The following is an 18059-nucleotide window of genomic DNA, read 5'->3' as shown; positions in this document are numbered from 1 at the left end:
TTCTCTGAGCTATCTAATACAAGAATTTCACAAGTATACATCTAGCCAAATCTAGACTCAACTAAATCAAACTACTACTATTAACTCCTCTTTATAGTATGGTTAAAAGATTAAGGAATAGAACATATATTACTTTAAATATTCTTTATCTCTTTGTAACACTTGGAACTAAAAGATCTTTGTAACACTTGGAACTAAAAAATCCTTATTCTTGATGTACATTTCTTTTGATCATTCATACATCTACTTAATTATTATTATAAACTAAATTTTTAATACCCTTCAAAACAAACTTATTAATCACAACAATTCAATTATCATTAATCACCGAAACACACACTTACTTAACTAAGAGCCTAAATATTAGGGTAGCATTAATCAGATCTTGGACAATGTTAAAGAGTTGCGTAGACCAGATGGACATCAATAGTATACCTACACACTGACATGGACTCTGGTGATGCTATAAGTTAGTATGTAAGCTGATCAAAATTTTCCTGTGGACCTCCAAGTTCGGCGCTCAAAGAAATTCCTACCAGAATAAAAACTTCTTGAAAATGTGAAGAAATATAAAACAGGATAAGATTTAATCAGGGGAATGGAAAGGAAGGCTGCACAAATATATGCAATGAATGGTACGCCTTATCGAAACATTCGCATCACTTTAACTAAAACATCACATGTAAGAAATAAAGGCAAATGCGATCAGAAGCGTGCTTCAGTGCATATATTCCAATGTTTGTTAGAACATCAGATATTGCCAGCACGAGTTTCCTCAAAACGTTACCTGCTACTAATCTAGGATCAACATTAAACACAGATCCTCACAAAAACATGGACATCTTGATGTTCCACAGTGCAGAAATTGTGTCGCACTGCAGCATCCTCAGGCACAGGAGAAGGCACATGTCAGTAAGATGTGTTGGCCATCAGATCACGAACTCCGTGCCAACTGCATGTAGTTCACCAGTTTCCGGCAAACTGGTCCAAAATCACACACATTGGCCCATCATCATCCAGAACCTACCCTTCGAGCTTAGGCCTTTTGTAGTACCTTCCACCAAGCTGACCATCATCATGGCCCTTGTGGTCCTTCAATGTGTGATGATACTGCTGGGACTTATGCTCGAGAACATCATTTTGCTTGGCAAGCTGTGGAGAATGTTGTCCTTTACTGCCCATTGGAAATTCACCATCTTCAGCAGCCGTTGGCACATTATGCTTGCCATGGTGCCCATTCTCTGCAACTTGATCAGTATTTTGGTTATCCCCTCGATGCATACCATGGGACAAGTTCTGGCTCATATCCTGCTTGATCTTCTCAACCTCAATAGCCAATTCAACACCATGTTCTAGCTCCCCCTCAAGTAGATCATCATCATCCATCACATTTGCCTTCACAGCAACATCACCTTTCGATTTTCTTCGCTTCTCCAAAGCAGCTTTTACCTTATCCTTGTCAATTTTATTCATTGCATCCATCATGGAGGATGACGCACTAGGAGCTTCATTGCCATTGAGAATACCATCTATTGTATCATTGGAATTATCATGTGATCGATGTGGTTTATGCTCTTCTATTCGATGATCAGACTCATAACTGGACTTGGAACACTGATGTCCTGGCAAGGATCTTTTGTCATGATGTGAACTGTACATACAAGCATCAATTCTACCTCCACTCTGACTGCTCCTTTCTTTGCTGCCACCATGGTCACCATTGTCATTTTGAAGAACTTTGCAGCCAGAAATTTGCTTGTCTGGATTTGTGGGCTCTGCGTCATGGTGACCTGGAGCAACTGTTGAGGAAGTATGCCTCGAATTTGCCTGTTTGGATGCCTGCTGATATCCATGAGCAGATGGTTCCTTGGAGTTTCCTTCAAATTTTACAGAGGACCGTTGATTACGCACACCAGCAGAGCTCCCTTCAGCTTCGTTTGCCTGTGATGGTTCACGGTTTTGCTCATACAGCTCCAACATTTGATTGCTAACCTCTGCAATCAAGTGACAAGAAATATGTTTTACTATCAGATGTAACTTGAACACAAAAGATACAGGAGAAGTGTCCAATGGTGACATTGTTGTAAGGTTACTAATAATTATGCTAGTAACAAAGAGTTGCCATGTCCCAAGCAAAACGAAATTGAACTATACATGGCAAGTACAGACCAGGTTTCACAGGGATAGAAGCTAAATGGGCTTAAGAGCCTGCTAAATTTCCGACAACTGGGAAGTGGTTAGGACTTTAGTTTTTTGGTTCCTATTTATAATTCAGTCAGGTGTTCTTATACTCTTTACCTCAAAAGTTTTATGTGACAAGCCCCCAGTAAGAATTAAGAAGATTCTCCCGGTTTTATGAAATTGCATGTGAAACAGCCCTCTTCCACATTACATCACAGCTCTATAGTAAATATTCAAACAAAGAAACGTGTACACTATCACCATTTATAGGTAACTTCAATTTATTCTCAACAAAAACCAAAGGTAGTTATAGCTAATGGTGAAAACGGTTCAGAAACGATCAGAAATGTCCTAAATCACTTTCAGTTTCACATTTTCTATCAGAAGTGGAGTCAAAAACAATAATGCCGGAAACGATTACGGTGTCGGTACTACAAGAATACCGGACACAATGATATCGGAACGGAAACATGCTAGTATCGATCAGGAATCGATAATTCAGAATGGGAAACACCGAGCCGCAGCACAAGGCACTAGCACAATGCATAGAAATATAGGATAGACATCTCACAAATCTTACATGACACATCTGATAAAACAAACAATAAGACATGTTCCATAAGACAAGTACAACTTAAATGCCTCGCACAAACGATTAAGTACACCATGCATGATGCATAGATCGACCGAGTCGGTGTGTTGAGATAGCCAGAGACTTAGGTGGGCAGAGCGAGAGCCAGAGGCCCAGAGCCCAGAGACTTAGGCAGGTCGAATCGGTAATTACCGGTGGAAATTTCCAGCCCAAATTGTTTCTGATACCGTTTTTGGAACTTTTTACTAATGCCTCGTTCTCGAAATATACTGATTCCGACTGAAACGATCGGTAGTTTTCGAAAATGGTCCTCGGTAAAAAGGGAATTACCGTTACCGTTTTCACCCCTAGTTATAGCTAGAGAAAGACATTACACGTAGATATGTCCAACTTGAACAATGGTTTATTCTCCCAAGCAGCAAACAGACCTTGTATCTTGGGTGGAGTATCATGGTAGCATGTCCAGATAATTACCTAATTCAACCCCCTCATTTACACTGCCTTTTTGGCTAAATTAACAATGTATAATTCCTGTTGTACTGTTGTCTTAAAATACCCCTGGTGCTATACTAGTTTCCGCTACAATACAGTCGCACAAAAGATACTTTTCACAGTTTGAAACATTTAAACAAAGATGGCTAACATGTACAGTTTCAGAAATAAAAAAAAATCTAACAAATTAAGGCAAGAAAATATTTGAGACAGTAAAAGATCCTAAACATCACGTGGTACAAAGGTATTTTCGTCTTTAGAAACAATGACAACGAAAAATAAAACATGGGTGTTTAGGATGTAACAAACTAATATTATGGAGAAAGATGCTACCCTTAGTGCCATACTAGTTTCCGCTACAATAGTCACACAAAAGATACTTTTCATAGTTTGAAACATTTAAACAAAAATGGTTAGCATGTACAGTTTCAAAAATAAAAATATCTAACGAATTAAGGCATGAAATTTTTTGAGTCGCGTGGTACGAAAGGTATTTTCGCCTTTAGAAACAATGATAATGAAAAATAAAACATGAATGTGTAGGATGTAACAAACTAATATTGTGGAGAAAGATGACATCCTGTCTTAGCTTAAATAAAAGTTCGATTAAGGTCCAGTATAATCATAGCGATATATGGTGTAAAATCAATCAGATCAAGGCATCCAGATTAAAAAAACAAAGTTATAAAGTTGAGTCTCTATGATGTCAGTCATTCCATCAAAACAAAAAATAGTTCCGTAGTAACAAAAATCAAGTTGAGCCCATTATAATATGTGGTAAAATGTATCAGAACATATAAACAAAATAGAGCAGAAGGAGATCTTTCGTTACTGACTTTGCATACAAGGACCATTGAACCAACCTTCAAGCTGTCGTGGTGTCACATCAAATTCCTGCCACCAAACCTTATCACCATCAGATGGAAGCTTCACTTTGAGAAATTTAGTAGCCAAAAAGATAGCACCTGCTGCAATATGATGAGGCTCGAATTGTAGGCAAAGCGAGGTACGCAGCCTGTACAATGCACAATGCTTTTAAAGTGTAGTAGGTACACAACTGTGAACTGATATTTCAAAAATGGGGCAGGGGTAGCACTAGCATACCCATCATTTACAAAATTCCAGGCAACCTGAGGTAGTGCATTTTTGCCAACGTTGAATCTCCTTATTGCTTCAACTAAGGGCTTGTAAGCATGGTGAATATTCAGGTCAAACCCAAGTGTTACAAGTACAGCTCGCTCTCCAAGTAGAATAAGTTCTTTTTGTTTATCATATATTTCCTGCACGAAGCAATAGCAAGCATTATTCTCAGTTAAAATAGCTCTTAAGTAAAGGCGATTTTTTTCTTTTTGAGCAAATATGAACTGGCCATGCAGAAAATATATTCTATGTAGTTTCAGAAGCAGCACGAACGCGCAGAAACAGACCACTATCACTATGTTTATGCCAATTACAAAAGAACATAATTAAAGTTAATGCACTTTTACGAGTAAATTGCCCAGTTCAGACAGCAGTTGCGGATTATTTGAACAACCACAAGGAAGCATACAATGTTAAGTTGGCAACTATTGATGGCCGCCTTCATTTTGTGAGCAAATGTTTATGGGGTACATAAAGCATCAGAAACTATTAGACATCAATATTTGTGGCACGTGGGACTCAGTAAATCCAGGATGAAAAGTGGATCTCAAAGTCATGCTTTCATTAATAGTGAACTTTGAATCTACATAACAAACATCTCTGAGAAGTCCCTTCTCTGTTTACATGTAATCAAAACAAACAATCTAAGAATCCAATGGGATAATATCCTATCATAGAAAAATGTTATCAAATGGGAAGAAAAATCTCATGTTTCCTTGCATCAGCTAAAATTTGAGAATCGATAGCATATACAAAAATATGAATACCTCCTAGTATATAAGTGTAATAATTAAAAAATAAATAAACAGATGTGCAATGCTAACTGTTCAAATTCACACAAGTGAAATAATTAAACAAGCAGACAAACTTCACTTACACTGGCAGATTTGAAAGAAGTCAAAATTCAAGGACATAAGTGGAATTCAAAATTCTAGTAGATACTGGGAAAAATATATATACACAACCCTCCTTAATGGTTCTGCTTCCCAATTTGTTCTTTCACTACAGTTTATGGAGCCATAGGCAGGCAGCAAGAGAGCAGGACTAGTGCATGATGGGACTGTCATATGTCATCCTTTTTATTAGTATAAAAGATGATGAGTCACAAAGTTCAACACACACTAGCTCCCAAGTAAAGAGTATGCAACTTTGTAGAGCAACAAAATTGGTTCACCAAATAACAGCGATGCAACATAAACTAGAAACCGTAAGGACATTTCTGGAGCAAATAATCATTCAATTTAATCCATTACCCTCTGCTTGATTCTCTGACCAGCAGCAGGATCCTTCTTATGAATAATCTCATAAGAAACCATGATGACATCCTTCAAAGGCCTAGGTGTTTCTTCGACTTTTCCAGCCAAGAACATGCAAACTGTGGCAATTGTCTGTATGGATATTAGATTCAGAAGTAATGGCACATATTTTAAAGAACTTAAGCATAGCTGCATAGGACGATACTTAGCTTGTGGGAGTAAACTTGATCAAACTATCAAAGAGTTCACGTAATATTAGAAGAATTCAGTTTCTTACATGAATGCAAAAGAAAAGGTGAAAACCGAGTATGTTCATCAAAGATATCAAGCAATAAGATCAGTCAATAGTCAAAACATCTAAAATGATACTCAATAACAAGCCATATTCCTTTTCAGTTAAAATAAACTAAATAGAAAAAATTGCAAATATGTCACAATAAAAGCATATAAAGTAATATGGTTACACAACTTACAAAGCTAGAAGCTGAATGGAAACTTTGGCATACATTGAAAACTGCAACTAGGCCAGGCGTTGAATAAAACTTACTCGTCTATCATTTTTTGCATGGGATTGGCGAAGGTAAAAACGGTGACAGAATACCATAGCTGTAGCAATAGTCACTTGAGGCCTAAACACAGCAGACAAAAAAGGTTCAACTTTTCGTCATAAAAGTATAACTGCAGCAAATTGGCAATATACTCTATTCAAAGCAAAACTTAAAAATGTTCAAGGATTCACAAGAGCAATGCAATTTGTGCCAAGATTATAACAACTAAGTACATGCAATGCCTAAGCACTCAACGACCAAGATCAGCCATGAATAGCAAAATACACTCCTGTGAAGCCTCAATCGATTCTAAGTGCCAGACTGTCTTACATGCCAAATATTAGTTATACCAAAACAGTTACTCAGATTGCTCTCTTCTCCATGACACTTGATCAATTTCTAAAGAAAAAGAAGCATGTCTTGCTCCTAGAAAACAATTGTAGATATGTGCATCCCATGAGAACATGAGAATATCCGCATAGAGCACTAAATAAAATGAACAAATATTAGATGATATCATGCAACCTAAAATAAAATATACACGTTTTCAACAAACTTAACAATATATAGAAAATTTAAAGTGGCACTTCATTTTAAACAGTGTTCTTACAAAGTAAAATGCAAGATAGCCAACAATTTGTAGATGAACATATCATATCTTACACTTTAAGCTTCATGCCCAAATCTTGTAGAAAACTGCAATATGACCTTCGAAGGTACGACTCTTTCTTCAAATCAATGCCATCCCTCCTGGACGGAGAATTTTCTTCTATTTCCTTTCTACTGAAATACCAAGAAGCACCAAGTTGGCCAGCTTCCCCATGCCTACCCTGGGTAATTTCATTGGGGCCATTTTCTACAAATCCATGATGTGATGAATCACTTTGCAGCATAGCCATGTAAGCTCAATTATATTCAGCACGGACTGATGAAAATTTACTTCTTGATCCGTCAAAAGCTTCCTAAGCAGGCGCTGAATGGAAAGGGTGCACAAAAGGTTCTTAAGACAGTTACCGTGAAAAGAAAAAGGCCAGAATGACATTAAGTAAATTCAAAGTAAGGCATGGCATGACACGTGCATTCGAACAGTTAACTAAATTCAAAGGATATTGAGGATAAAAACTGAGAAGGATATAATGGTATGCTTGCCAGAACACAATACAAGGCCCAATAATACGCAACCATGCCCAAATATGAAAACCATTGTGATCAGCCGACGATACATCCGATAGTACTGCTATTTAGAATTTAAGAAGAGGATGTATATAGTTTAAGGCGATCCATAACCTGAGAGGTGAGACTGCACCAACAACATTTTACACACCAAGCAGTATGGAAGTTTCTGCATGTCATACTCATAAAACTTACAGAAAATTTCACTTTGGACCATGTATTAGTGCACTTGGTACACTTTGAACTACCTTTAACGACAACTATCACTTTGAACCATATAATTTGTACTAATCATTCAATTTGCACCATGTCTGAGCAATGGGCCTTTGACCATGCCCACGTGGCCAGCAAATCCATCCACCTCAGCACCACATATTGCTGTGTACAAATCTGTGTCGCTCATCACACGTTCGCCCGTTGCCGTCGCTACGAATTGAGACAGGAACAGAAGGCGGCAAACAGACTAGATCACGACATGGATTAGAAGCTCGCCTATAGGTCAAAGCCAACCAAAATCATCAACCCCCCCCCCCCCCCGGTAAGCCAAACCCTAGAAAAAATCCCCAAAGTCGGGCTAGGCGCCAACTGCTATTTCTTGCTAAAGCCTTCATCTTGTCTGGTCATTATTCCTTGCCTACTGCCTCTCTGGCTGAATTCAATTTAACATCACCACTGGACACAAATCAGGGTGCTCAGAGGGTCTAGGCGCCAACCTGCTCCTGGTATGCCTTGTATCCTGCACCATCGCTGCCAGTCGTCACACACCACCGCTCCTCTCCAGCCATGTCTACCATGCCTCTACCATCGCCACTTACACCACTGCTCTCTCCGGCATGCCTGCCTCACCGCCATGTATCTCTGCAATGCTATGTGCCTCCAGTGAACACAAAAGTTGAACCAATATGGGAGAGTCAGAGTACATGCAGGACAGCATCCAATGGTGTTGAGGTGGATGAGTCTGCTAGCCTGCTAGCCATGTGAACATGTCCAGCTCGTTTCTTAAACATGGTGCAAATTGGAAGATTTGTGCAAACTATATGGTTCAGAGTGATACTTGTTAAAGATGGTTCAAAGTGCATCAAGTGTACTAATACATGGTGCAAAGTAAAATTTGCTCTAAAACCTAATCAGCGCCCCATTAACTTTCCCAGGATGTAATCCCTAATCGTTGATTATACGGTAACAGGTAGGGGCATATGGTCGAGTATACGACTTGGTAGACCCTTTCTAGAATACTGCACCAGGCAAGGAGATCCACACTGTTCAATAAGAAAGTGTGACAAATTGATAGCTAATTTATAGCAATCAGCAAGTTAACAAACTTCTGAACTCTAGCTCCAGCAAGTGGGGAAACATCTTGCAAACCCATGACCCTTACTCAAGCAGTATCACGAGCCACAAATTCATGGGGGAAAGCAATTCTTGTTCTTCCACGAACTCGGAAGCTACAAACCATCACCCATTTGCTCCCACTACCAACAGCACCACCCACCCGGCTCACATGCACACCCATTGAACTAGCCACTTGTTTGTTTATCCAACCAAATAGGTGCTTATTAGTGATTGGAATCTAAACCTCGCAAGACTGCGATTTCAACCCATGGCACCTCCTAAAACCACGATTTCAACCTAAGGCATCTCGCAAGATCCCAATTTGCACAGGTATTACCCACGGTCGCGCCTAAAACCACAACCGTGTCATCTCATCGCGAAAAAAATAAATCAACAGAGACACAACCGCGGCACCTAGGGTTCGAAATTTCCATCTCTGACCCCAATTCCGCGGCGATCTTTCCCCTTATCGCTCGCAATAGCAACTCGCAATCACAAGACTACCTCGCGCACCCTAAAGAAACATTACGTCAAAAAGAAACAGGTATCCATGCGAAAGAAGAAAACCTACCTCGTCAACCGCTAGGATTCAGGTTCCAACCCCGCCGCGGCCGCCGCCGCCGCCGCAGCTCGCAGGACTGCTGGTGCCGAGGCGACGGGGCGCCGGGCGGCAACCGCCCAGAAGCTCGGCGAGACGCTCCCGCTCGCCGCGCGCGGCCGCCGCCTCGGCGATGGCGGGCGAGGCGGGAAGGGAGGAAGGGGCGGCTCGTCGTGGGCTTGGGATAACTCGAAATGAAGGGGAGATGCAAAACCCTAGACTTTTTGGAAAAAATTTTCGGTTTATATTCCCTGCTATCTTTCAATAGAAGGGTACTGCACGAACACACACGGAATACGGCGGCAAAGCACACCTTGCCATCCGAATTCGATTTTCGCGGGTATCGCACGCCCTTAATTTGATCTCCAATATAAGCCCCGGATAAGGGAATCCGGTTCTTAAAAAAATAAAAAAAATATTGTGGCGTTATTTTGCTTCTTTTTGTTCTTATAGATATTTGCTCACTCGAGCTTCCATTCGAAATTTTGAGGGAACTGTTTATTTGCCGATTTGTCCTCCCTTAAAAACGTATGGATAGAGGGATTTCCATTAGGATTTATTTTAGATTGATTTCGAACTCAACTAATCCTAGGCTTTTAAATATGGAGCCGTTGCAAAAGATATTCTCAGGATTGAAATTGGAATTGCATTTCCAACTCCATGTGATACCTTCGAGATTGATTTATTGGAATTGGTTACCAGTTCAATAAAAATTGGCTTCAACTATAACCTTGAACCCCTACAATTTAGAAGCTAAGGTATGATTTTGATCCATCTAACCTCTCATAACCTATAGGTCTCTAACATCCTAACAGACATGCTAATGCAGTGTACCAGTAATATATTGGATATCTAGATATCCCTCAATGTGATAAGGAAAATTATACATGGTCTAGGGACTAACCATATCAAATTGTGGAATGAACCTGTCAAAAAAATTATGAAATGAACCTATCAAAAATATTTGTGAAATGAATGCATTGCCTCCATTTAGATGCATCTTCCAATGTAAGAACCGAAGATTGTGCTTCTCCAGTGACATCTTCTGAAAATCTTCCAAACCTTTTACCTTCGGATTAGCTCCAGGATGTTTGCTCTGACATGGTCATTGTATTCTTCCTAAGCCAATTTAGAGGCAGATTCACTGTGTTAGGGTTCCCCTCCGCAGATTCAATGTGTTTGGGTTATCCTATGGGTTAACCAATACAGCAGAGGCACTATCATCTATCGGAACCAAGCTACCCATGGTTAGACTAGGCAGCAATGGATTTACGAGGACATGATGGTGTGACAAAATCCATCGTTAGAGACGGACGATAATCAGTGTTGTGGCGTTGGGTTAGGAGCAAGGCAACCAATCGAAGGCAATAGTGTCAACACTAGTGGGGTGGGTGGAGTTGCCACGGCGATGGGGGATCTCTACGGCCACCACGCGATGGCAGGGTTGCAACAACAACATCTGGTGTAGTGACGAGCCTATGGATGTGACCAGGGTGTGTATGGAAGGGTTTTAAACTATGCCATACTATAGGGAGGTCATGTGCAATTAGCTCAGAACTGCTAAAACAACTTATTTTTGATCTGATTGCATTCAAGCAATTGTGATAATCGAAAATTATCAAAGTTGGGGTATACAACCGACTACGATAACTATTATCCTAGTTGCTTGTGAGCACGAACCAACTATGATAATTGTACAATTAGGTCCGATGAACAACCAATTGTGATAATAGGATTATCATAGTTGTATGATAATTGTATTATCACAATCGATTTCTGCTTGAACCGACTGTTCTTTGATTCATTTTTATAGTCGATTTAAGAAAAAAAACAATTATAATTTGTACAACAGGTATCATAAAAATTTGATTTTTTGGCTAGCCTCAGGAATTTCTAGCCACGCCCTCTAAAATAAGCAGCAATAGCACATTGGACAAATACTCATATATATTCTCAAGCATATCACAAAGAGTAATAGAAGACATAACATATTCATACAATCGCTAGCAATCGATATTGACCTAAGACATCACATAGTCATCACATTCACATAAGTATATCATAATAATCACAAGTTCGACAAAAGACAAAATAATAGCCTTCCTAGCTTGTGGGTGTGCTTCACCAGTGTTTTTCCTACCTTCCCACCCATGCTTAGGATGTGAGGGTGCTTCTTTTTTCTCAAGATTGATATAGTGCAGCTATCCATCACATAAAGAGAAAGATATTAATGAGAACTATTTATAAGAAAAAGAAAATTAAGATACATAGTTATAAGGAAAAGAAATAAATAACAACTATTTATAAGGAAAAGGAACTATTTATAACTTTTGGTGGCCACTGTTGGGTAGCAAGGTGCGGTTAGGTGAAATGAACCACTTCTCAAAATATTTTGGTGGCTAATCCTATGTATAACAGAGGGAGAGGAAGGTGGCTCTAATAGTTCCAAGATGAGTACCTAGAAAACCTAATGTATATCCCACCCCTACACTGTTGAAATATGTCATGCTATGATCTCTCAAAGTTTAGTGGTTAATCTTGAACCTTGATACCATCAACGGTGACCACTAAAGGTGGCAAGACAATTAATTATTATTGGCAAATTAAAGTTTAAAACATTCATAAACTTAAAAAGATAGAAAGGAGGATATCAAATCATACATCAGAATAGGGAGACAATTATAGGCAATTACACACTCGACTAGAACAGTGAAAACACGGGCAAGGTGCATGTGTAATAACCATCCCAGTCAAGCTATGTAATCACATATATGGAAAAATAGATCTCCTCTTTCATTATTTGCATGTTCAAAGAAAAAGCAACACAACATACAAGAAGAATGCAAGATACAAAAAGGAATGCCTCAGATTTTGTCAACCAAGTTTCGAGATAACACTTGGGGTAACAATATACTAGTATTTTATACCATATAAACATAATTACCTCCAAAAATCACCCTGAAACCTCATCGAACACCATCTATCATCATTGGCAGTGGAATCCCAACATAAAATCCCATCTTCAACCATTCATCTATTCAAACTAAAATTCTTAATTGAAAGTCTACGGGTCCTTGTCACAGGTTTACATCAAATAGTTCATCTACGAGTCCTTGTCATAAAACTCGCATAATGGGTTGATAACCTCCCTCATTATGAAGTGAGCCATCTTTACTCAGATTTTGTCAAGTTCAGACTTGTGAAGCGTGCTTTGAGAGATGGTCCTAGTCTGTGAAAAAGAAAAAAAATAAAAAAAATCAACAAAAACACATGAGAAGATGAAACTAATATAATATTTGGTATACTAACAAATTCTATACTTTCTTTGTATACAACCCTCATAAACTGACAAACATAGTATCCACATAGCACAGTGCCAAAAGTTATTATCATGTAATCATCATTTGAGTAGTCTTTAACATTAGAAATTGTAATGTACATGCATAAGAAGTGTCTAATTGCCGGAAAATGAGTACAATGAGACATTTTTTTCTTGAATGGAAAGGAGGAATTGATAATTAAATAATTAAGGATATACTAGAAATATAGTATATCCTGAAGATAGATCACCATCTTACACATGTTGTTCATCCAATGTTTCATGAATGTTACACTCGGAGATTCTGAGCATGGTATACTTCCCTGATCGGACAATATGAGGAGGGGAGGGGTATGTCCAGAGGGGGTTGGTTCCAAGGGAGATAATATGATATCAGGCCAGAGAGAGAGAGCCATCGAACCAAGGGAAGCGAGAAGCCGGACAAGAAATACAGAGCAAGACTAGTCAGATAAGAGCCAAAAACAACACACTGAGATCCATAACAGAGTCACTCCATGATTAGATTCATCCGATAAAGGCTTTATGACTTAGAACACGAGAGAACTCACCGAGATCTTTATGATTAGTCATAGACACACCCACATTGTAATTGTCTTTTCTTGAGATTAATCAAGATGAAACAGAATATAGAGCTATTATCCTAAGGAAAGCATGAACTTGTATAAAATCTCATGTCATGTTTCTCGATATGCACAATTGATGACCATGTATCCCTACTTTAAATAAGTATTTGCATAATCCATTTTACCAATTATCGATGGATGGGTTGTGTCTCCCCCCTTTTGCGATGTAATTCGTGAAAACCCTATCGATAATGTCTATCAATTCTTGGTCGGAGGATACAGGATAGTCCAAGGAGTATAAGAACGCCATCCTGCTATCATACGGCTTCAACATAACTAGAATCTAGTGGTCACTGCTGTAAGGATTGGTGACGTCCTAAGGGGGGTGAATTAGGATGTTTAAAACTATTTTGGTTCCAAAAACAACACAAGATAAACCTATATCAATTTCTATCTAAATATGCTCTAGGTTTATCTAGTGTATCTACTCTACCGATCAAAGTGTTTGCAATCTATCTAAGAAGGTAATTGCAAGTAAGTAAATGTGGAAACGTAAATAAGGTAGAGAGAGCAAACTCGGCACAAGGATTTTTTTTCCGTGGTATCGATGGTATGAATGCCACCCCTAGTCCACGTTGGATCTCCACAAAGGATATGCTCCCGATCGACACTCGGTCACGGCCTTTGAGCCACCAAGTCACAAAGACAATGCCTCCACCCGGATGAACCACTAAGCCACAAAGGCAGAGGTTTCTGCGTCCCCGCACAATCGCCTTGTTGCCGCTCCACACCAAGTCGGAGGGTCAACAAGCTTGCCGACGAGTCACAAAGACTCCAAGGTGCCGACGTACCAAGAGGTACACTATTGGATCACTTCTTGATCCACTCTCTATGCAGCAATCACCTAGCAACTCACTCTCTAGGTCTAAAAGCACTAATCATTCACTAATCTTGTGCTTAATCGCTTTGGATGATCACTTTAAGCACTTTGGTGGCTTGGATGTCTTCTCAGGTGTATATAAACTTCTCTAAACTCCAGCATACTCAAATGACTGATTGGAGTGGTATTTATAGTCTCAAACTCGCGCACTAGCTGTTAACCCAACAACTCTAAAAAGATGTTAACACCAGATGATCCGGTGAGAACAGTAGTACTAACACCGAATCATCTGGTGAGTACACTATCATAAACTAGCCGTTGGAACCCCACTCAAACCTCTGTGAACACCGGATACTTCGGTGTGTATCTCCTCTGGTCACCGGACCATCCGGTGGGTTCAACTTCTTCTGTTCTATTGCAAAGCTCACCGAAAAATGAACAGTGCCAAACACCGGACTATCCGATGAGTTCATCTTTATTTTTCAGCACTTGAATTATTCTCTGCAGGAAATGCTCCGGTGAACATATTTGCTGATCACCGGACTATCCGGTGAGGTCTTTTGCCTTCCCCTTTGCCAACAATATTCCAGTGCTTCTACCCATTTGACATCAGACCATCTAGTGAGGCCAAACCGCCTTGGGTCACATTGTTCTGGTGTTTTGAACTCCTCTTCACCATACCTTTCGGTGAGGCAAAACACCCTAGGACTTTTCCAATTCAGTTCAACTTTGTTCTGACTGCGGTGGCTTCTTCATGTATTGCATCCATGAGACCTACTAACATATATTCTTGACAAACATATTAGTCTCATTAACTATGTTATCATTAATCACAAAAATCATAATCATGACCTAATAGGGCTATATTTGCTACAATCTCCCCCTTTTTGGTGATTGATGACAACACAACCAAATCAAGTTGCAAATAACAAATGATTCCAACTGTAAAGATCATAAATGAGCATAAAGTCTTACCACATTGCTTGGATGCATGCACTTACCACTTAGTCCCCCTTTGTTATGGCTCTCCCTTTCTCCATTGCCACTTTCTCCCTTGATTTGACCTAAACAATAGCTTCTCTCCCTTTGTTAACCTTCATGTATCTTGCACTTTCTACAATCTCCCTTCATTTTTCATCTTGCAATTCTCGCTTTGGTCATCAAACTTCTCCTCCTTTGTCAACAATCTTCCAAAAAGGACTATACGCACAAGTTGAACTTAAAGGGAAAGACATTAGAGCACGTGGGAGAGAGCTTCATAAATCATGATCCAATTAAAAATATACCAATTGTAATGATACCAATTGTAGGAATCACACTACAAAAGAAAGATACCAATTGAAAGCTATGAAAGCACATGGATCATAATTCATGAAACTTACATAATATAGTCTAAACTCCGCCTATATGTGTGTGTACACATGATAAGAAGGAAACATATGCACAACTAGACAATATGTCAAGATAGGAAGTTTAAGCTATATTATGTATGGAGGTAGCTTAAAAAAATAAAGATTTGATAATGATATCAATTGAAGTGTTTGAGTATTGTATACCTCCGGGGACATGTTGATTGCTCCATGAGACTCTTTTACCTTTGGATTGGGATTTAGGTATGTGATGATCATAATCTTCATCAATGCGTCCATCTTGTATGCTTGGCTTCTTTACTTGAATCTTCACCTCATCGTGTAAGCCAAGCCTCCAAATCCCCATAGCCACCTCGGACTTCAAGTCTTCTTTGGAACCCAAACCGATTGGGGCCCCTTCATGTTGGTGATGACTTCCTGGGGCACCCAAATGGGTTGGTTCCACCTCCGATCCTTCTTCCCAACCATGTGTGCAACCACCTTGCTATTTTTCTTCTTCTTGAGCTTGTAGTGGTTGCTCTTTATCTTGTTTTTGTAGTTGAGCTTGGTGTAGAGGTTGGAGGTCTTGTTAGAGAGGTTTGTCATCATCTTCTTCTCCTTGGTCTCCTTCTTCACTTGCTTGCATTGGAAGGACTTATGGTCTTCTTGATGGCATTTGAAGCATGTCACGGTTGACCCCTCCATACGCTTCTTCACCATGAAAGCACGGTTATCTTGAGGAGGTTGGACATGTCCTTTGCCCTTCAATCTCGCCAAGTCTTCCTTGAGCTTCTCCACTTCTTTCTTGAACTCATCATTCTCTTGTGTAATATGTTCATTAGATTGTTCTACAATAATATTGTCAACACAAATCTCATTGCAAAGGGGTGAGCTAGATAAAGCATATAAATCATCACAAGAAGTGAAAGCATCTACCTTAGAATTGTAATTAAAAAAAGAGGTAGATTGTTTCAAAGGGACCTTAGATTGTGTTGATGACCGAAATTGGCATATTGTGAAGAATTTCGGTTTGGAAATTTTCTGGTCGACTGGTGAACAGTACCTGCGACCAGTGCGCAGTACCTCCGACCAGCTGAACAATACTCCGACCAGATTTTCTTAGTGTCTCCAAAGACGGATTTGTACCCGTGGTTGTAAAGCCGACTTGTGATAATCGGCTCAATGGCATGATGTATCAATGAGTAGAGATAGGAATTTAGAATGGTTGCGCAAGCGTATGGAGAAATATCGGTGAGATAAGAATGATATTTGTGAGGCCATTGAAGATTTAGATGAGTTAGATAAGTTAGGTCAAGGTTTTTCATCGGCCGATCCATTAGAAGAAGTTGATATAAGTGATGGTAGTATTCCAAAGCCGACGTTTGTAAACAAGAATATGAAAGCTGATTACAAGGCTAAAGTAATCGAGTTACTTAAAGAGTACATAGATTATTTTGTTTGGGAATATCATGAGATGCTGGGAATTAACCAAGAGTTAGTAGAACATCGGTTGCCTATCAAAACGGGATTTAGGCCTTATAAACAGCCCCTTAGAAGGTTTAATCCTAATATGTATGATCGGATCAAGGAAGAAATAGACCGATTATTGAAAGCGGGGTTTATTAGGCCATGCAGATATGCTGATTAGATTTCAAACATCGTCCCGGTGGAGAAGAAAAGTAGCGGTAAGTTACGAGTTTGCATTGACTTTAGAGATTTGAATAAAGCTACTCCTAAAGATGAATATCTTATGCCTATAGCCGACATGCTAATCAATGATGCTTCAGGACATAGAATAATTAGTTTTCTTGATGGTAATACTGGGTATAATCAAATTTTCATGGCCGAGGAAGATATGTCTAAAATGGCTTTTCGTTGTCCTGGTTTTGTTGGTTTATTTGAATGGGTGGTTATGACATTTGGGTTGAAAAATGCCGATGCTACTTATCAAAGGGCTATGAATTTAATTTTTCATGATTTGCTTGGTGTCATATTAGAAGTATATATTGATGACATAGTTGTTAAATCGGATGGTAATAATTCTCATTTAGCCGATTTACATTTAGCCTTTGAAAGGATGTGTCGGTATGGTCTGAAAATGAATCCACTCAAATGTGCTTTTGGTGTGTCGGTTGGGAAGTTTTTAGGCTTTATTATACATAAGAAAGGCATAGAGATAGATCCCAATAAAATAGAAGCTATACAAAAGGTTCAGGTGCCTACTTGTAAAAGGGATATGCAGAAATTTCTGGACAAGGTGAATTACCTGAGAAGATTTATATCAAACTTGTCCGGAAAAATCAATGCCTTTTCACCTATACTTCGGTTGAAAAATGAGACTAAATTTACTTCGGGGGTAGAGCGGCATCGTGCATTTGATGAGATTAAGAAATATTTATCTACTCCTCCGTGCTTTGGGCGCCTAAAGCCGGATTACCTTTTCGACTATATATTGCTGCGAGAGATAATGTGATTGGTGTTGTTTTGGTACAAGAAGTTGATGGTAAAGAGCATGCAATCGCTTATTTGAGCCGACGTCTTTTGGAAGCAGAGACAAGGTATATCTTTATTGAAAAATTATGCTTATCGCTATATTATGATTGCACAAAGTTAAG

General features: G+C 39.2%; 1 protein-coding gene across 6 annotated transcripts; it reads right to left on the bottom strand.

Moving 5' to 3' along the window:
• Positions 1-620: 620 nt before the first annotated feature.
• On the bottom strand, positions 621-9535 carry LOC133904740 (cyclin-T1-4-like). Of its 6 annotated transcripts, XM_062346259.1 has the most exons (9): positions 9286-9535; positions 8096-8256; positions 7150-7182; positions 6873-7065; positions 6209-6290; positions 5659-5793; positions 4370-4545; positions 4102-4280; positions 621-1994 (listed from the first exon to the last, which is right to left on the bottom strand). In XM_062346259.1, exons 4-9 carry the CDS (start codon positions 6884-6886, stop codon positions 1024-1026), a joined length of 1557 nt encoding a protein of 518 aa, XP_062202243.1. In that variant the 5' UTR covers positions 6887-7065; positions 7150-7182; positions 8096-8256; positions 9286-9535; the 3' UTR covers positions 621-1023. The 6 variants fall into 6 exon arrangements, with proteins under 6 accessions (XP_062202243.1, XP_062202240.1, XP_062202242.1 ...); XM_062346256.1 differs by having other exon boundaries at positions 6873-7182; XM_062346258.1 differs by lacking the exon at positions 8096-8256.
• Positions 9536-18059: the final 8524 nt, after the last annotated feature.

This window comes from Phragmites australis, chromosome 22 (assembly GCF_958298935.1).
Source record: "Phragmites australis chromosome 22, lpPhrAust1.1, whole genome shotgun sequence".
In the NCBI taxonomy this organism is placed as follows: Eukaryota; Viridiplantae; Streptophyta; class Magnoliopsida; order Poales; family Poaceae; genus Phragmites; species Phragmites australis.
Note: the sequence above shows the minus strand (reverse complement) of the source record. Positions and strands in the feature narration are given on the sequence as shown.

What these genes read in the sequence shown, in the direction of transcription:
- LOC133904740 (XM_062346256.1), bottom strand. Translation starts at nt 7,108, where the DNA reads ATGGCTATGCTGCAAAGTGATTCATCACATCATGGATTTGTAGAAAAT. An exon ending in TTGGGCATGAAGCTTAAAGT is followed by an intron (nt 6,291 to 6,872) that starts GTAAGATATGAT and finishes TGCTGTGTTTAG; the next exon opens with GCCTCAAGTGACTATTGCTA. An exon ending in GTCAGAGAATCAAGCAGAGG is followed by an intron (nt 4,546 to 5,658) that starts GTAATGGATTAA and finishes TGCTTCGTGCAG; the next exon opens with GAAATATATGATAAACAAAA.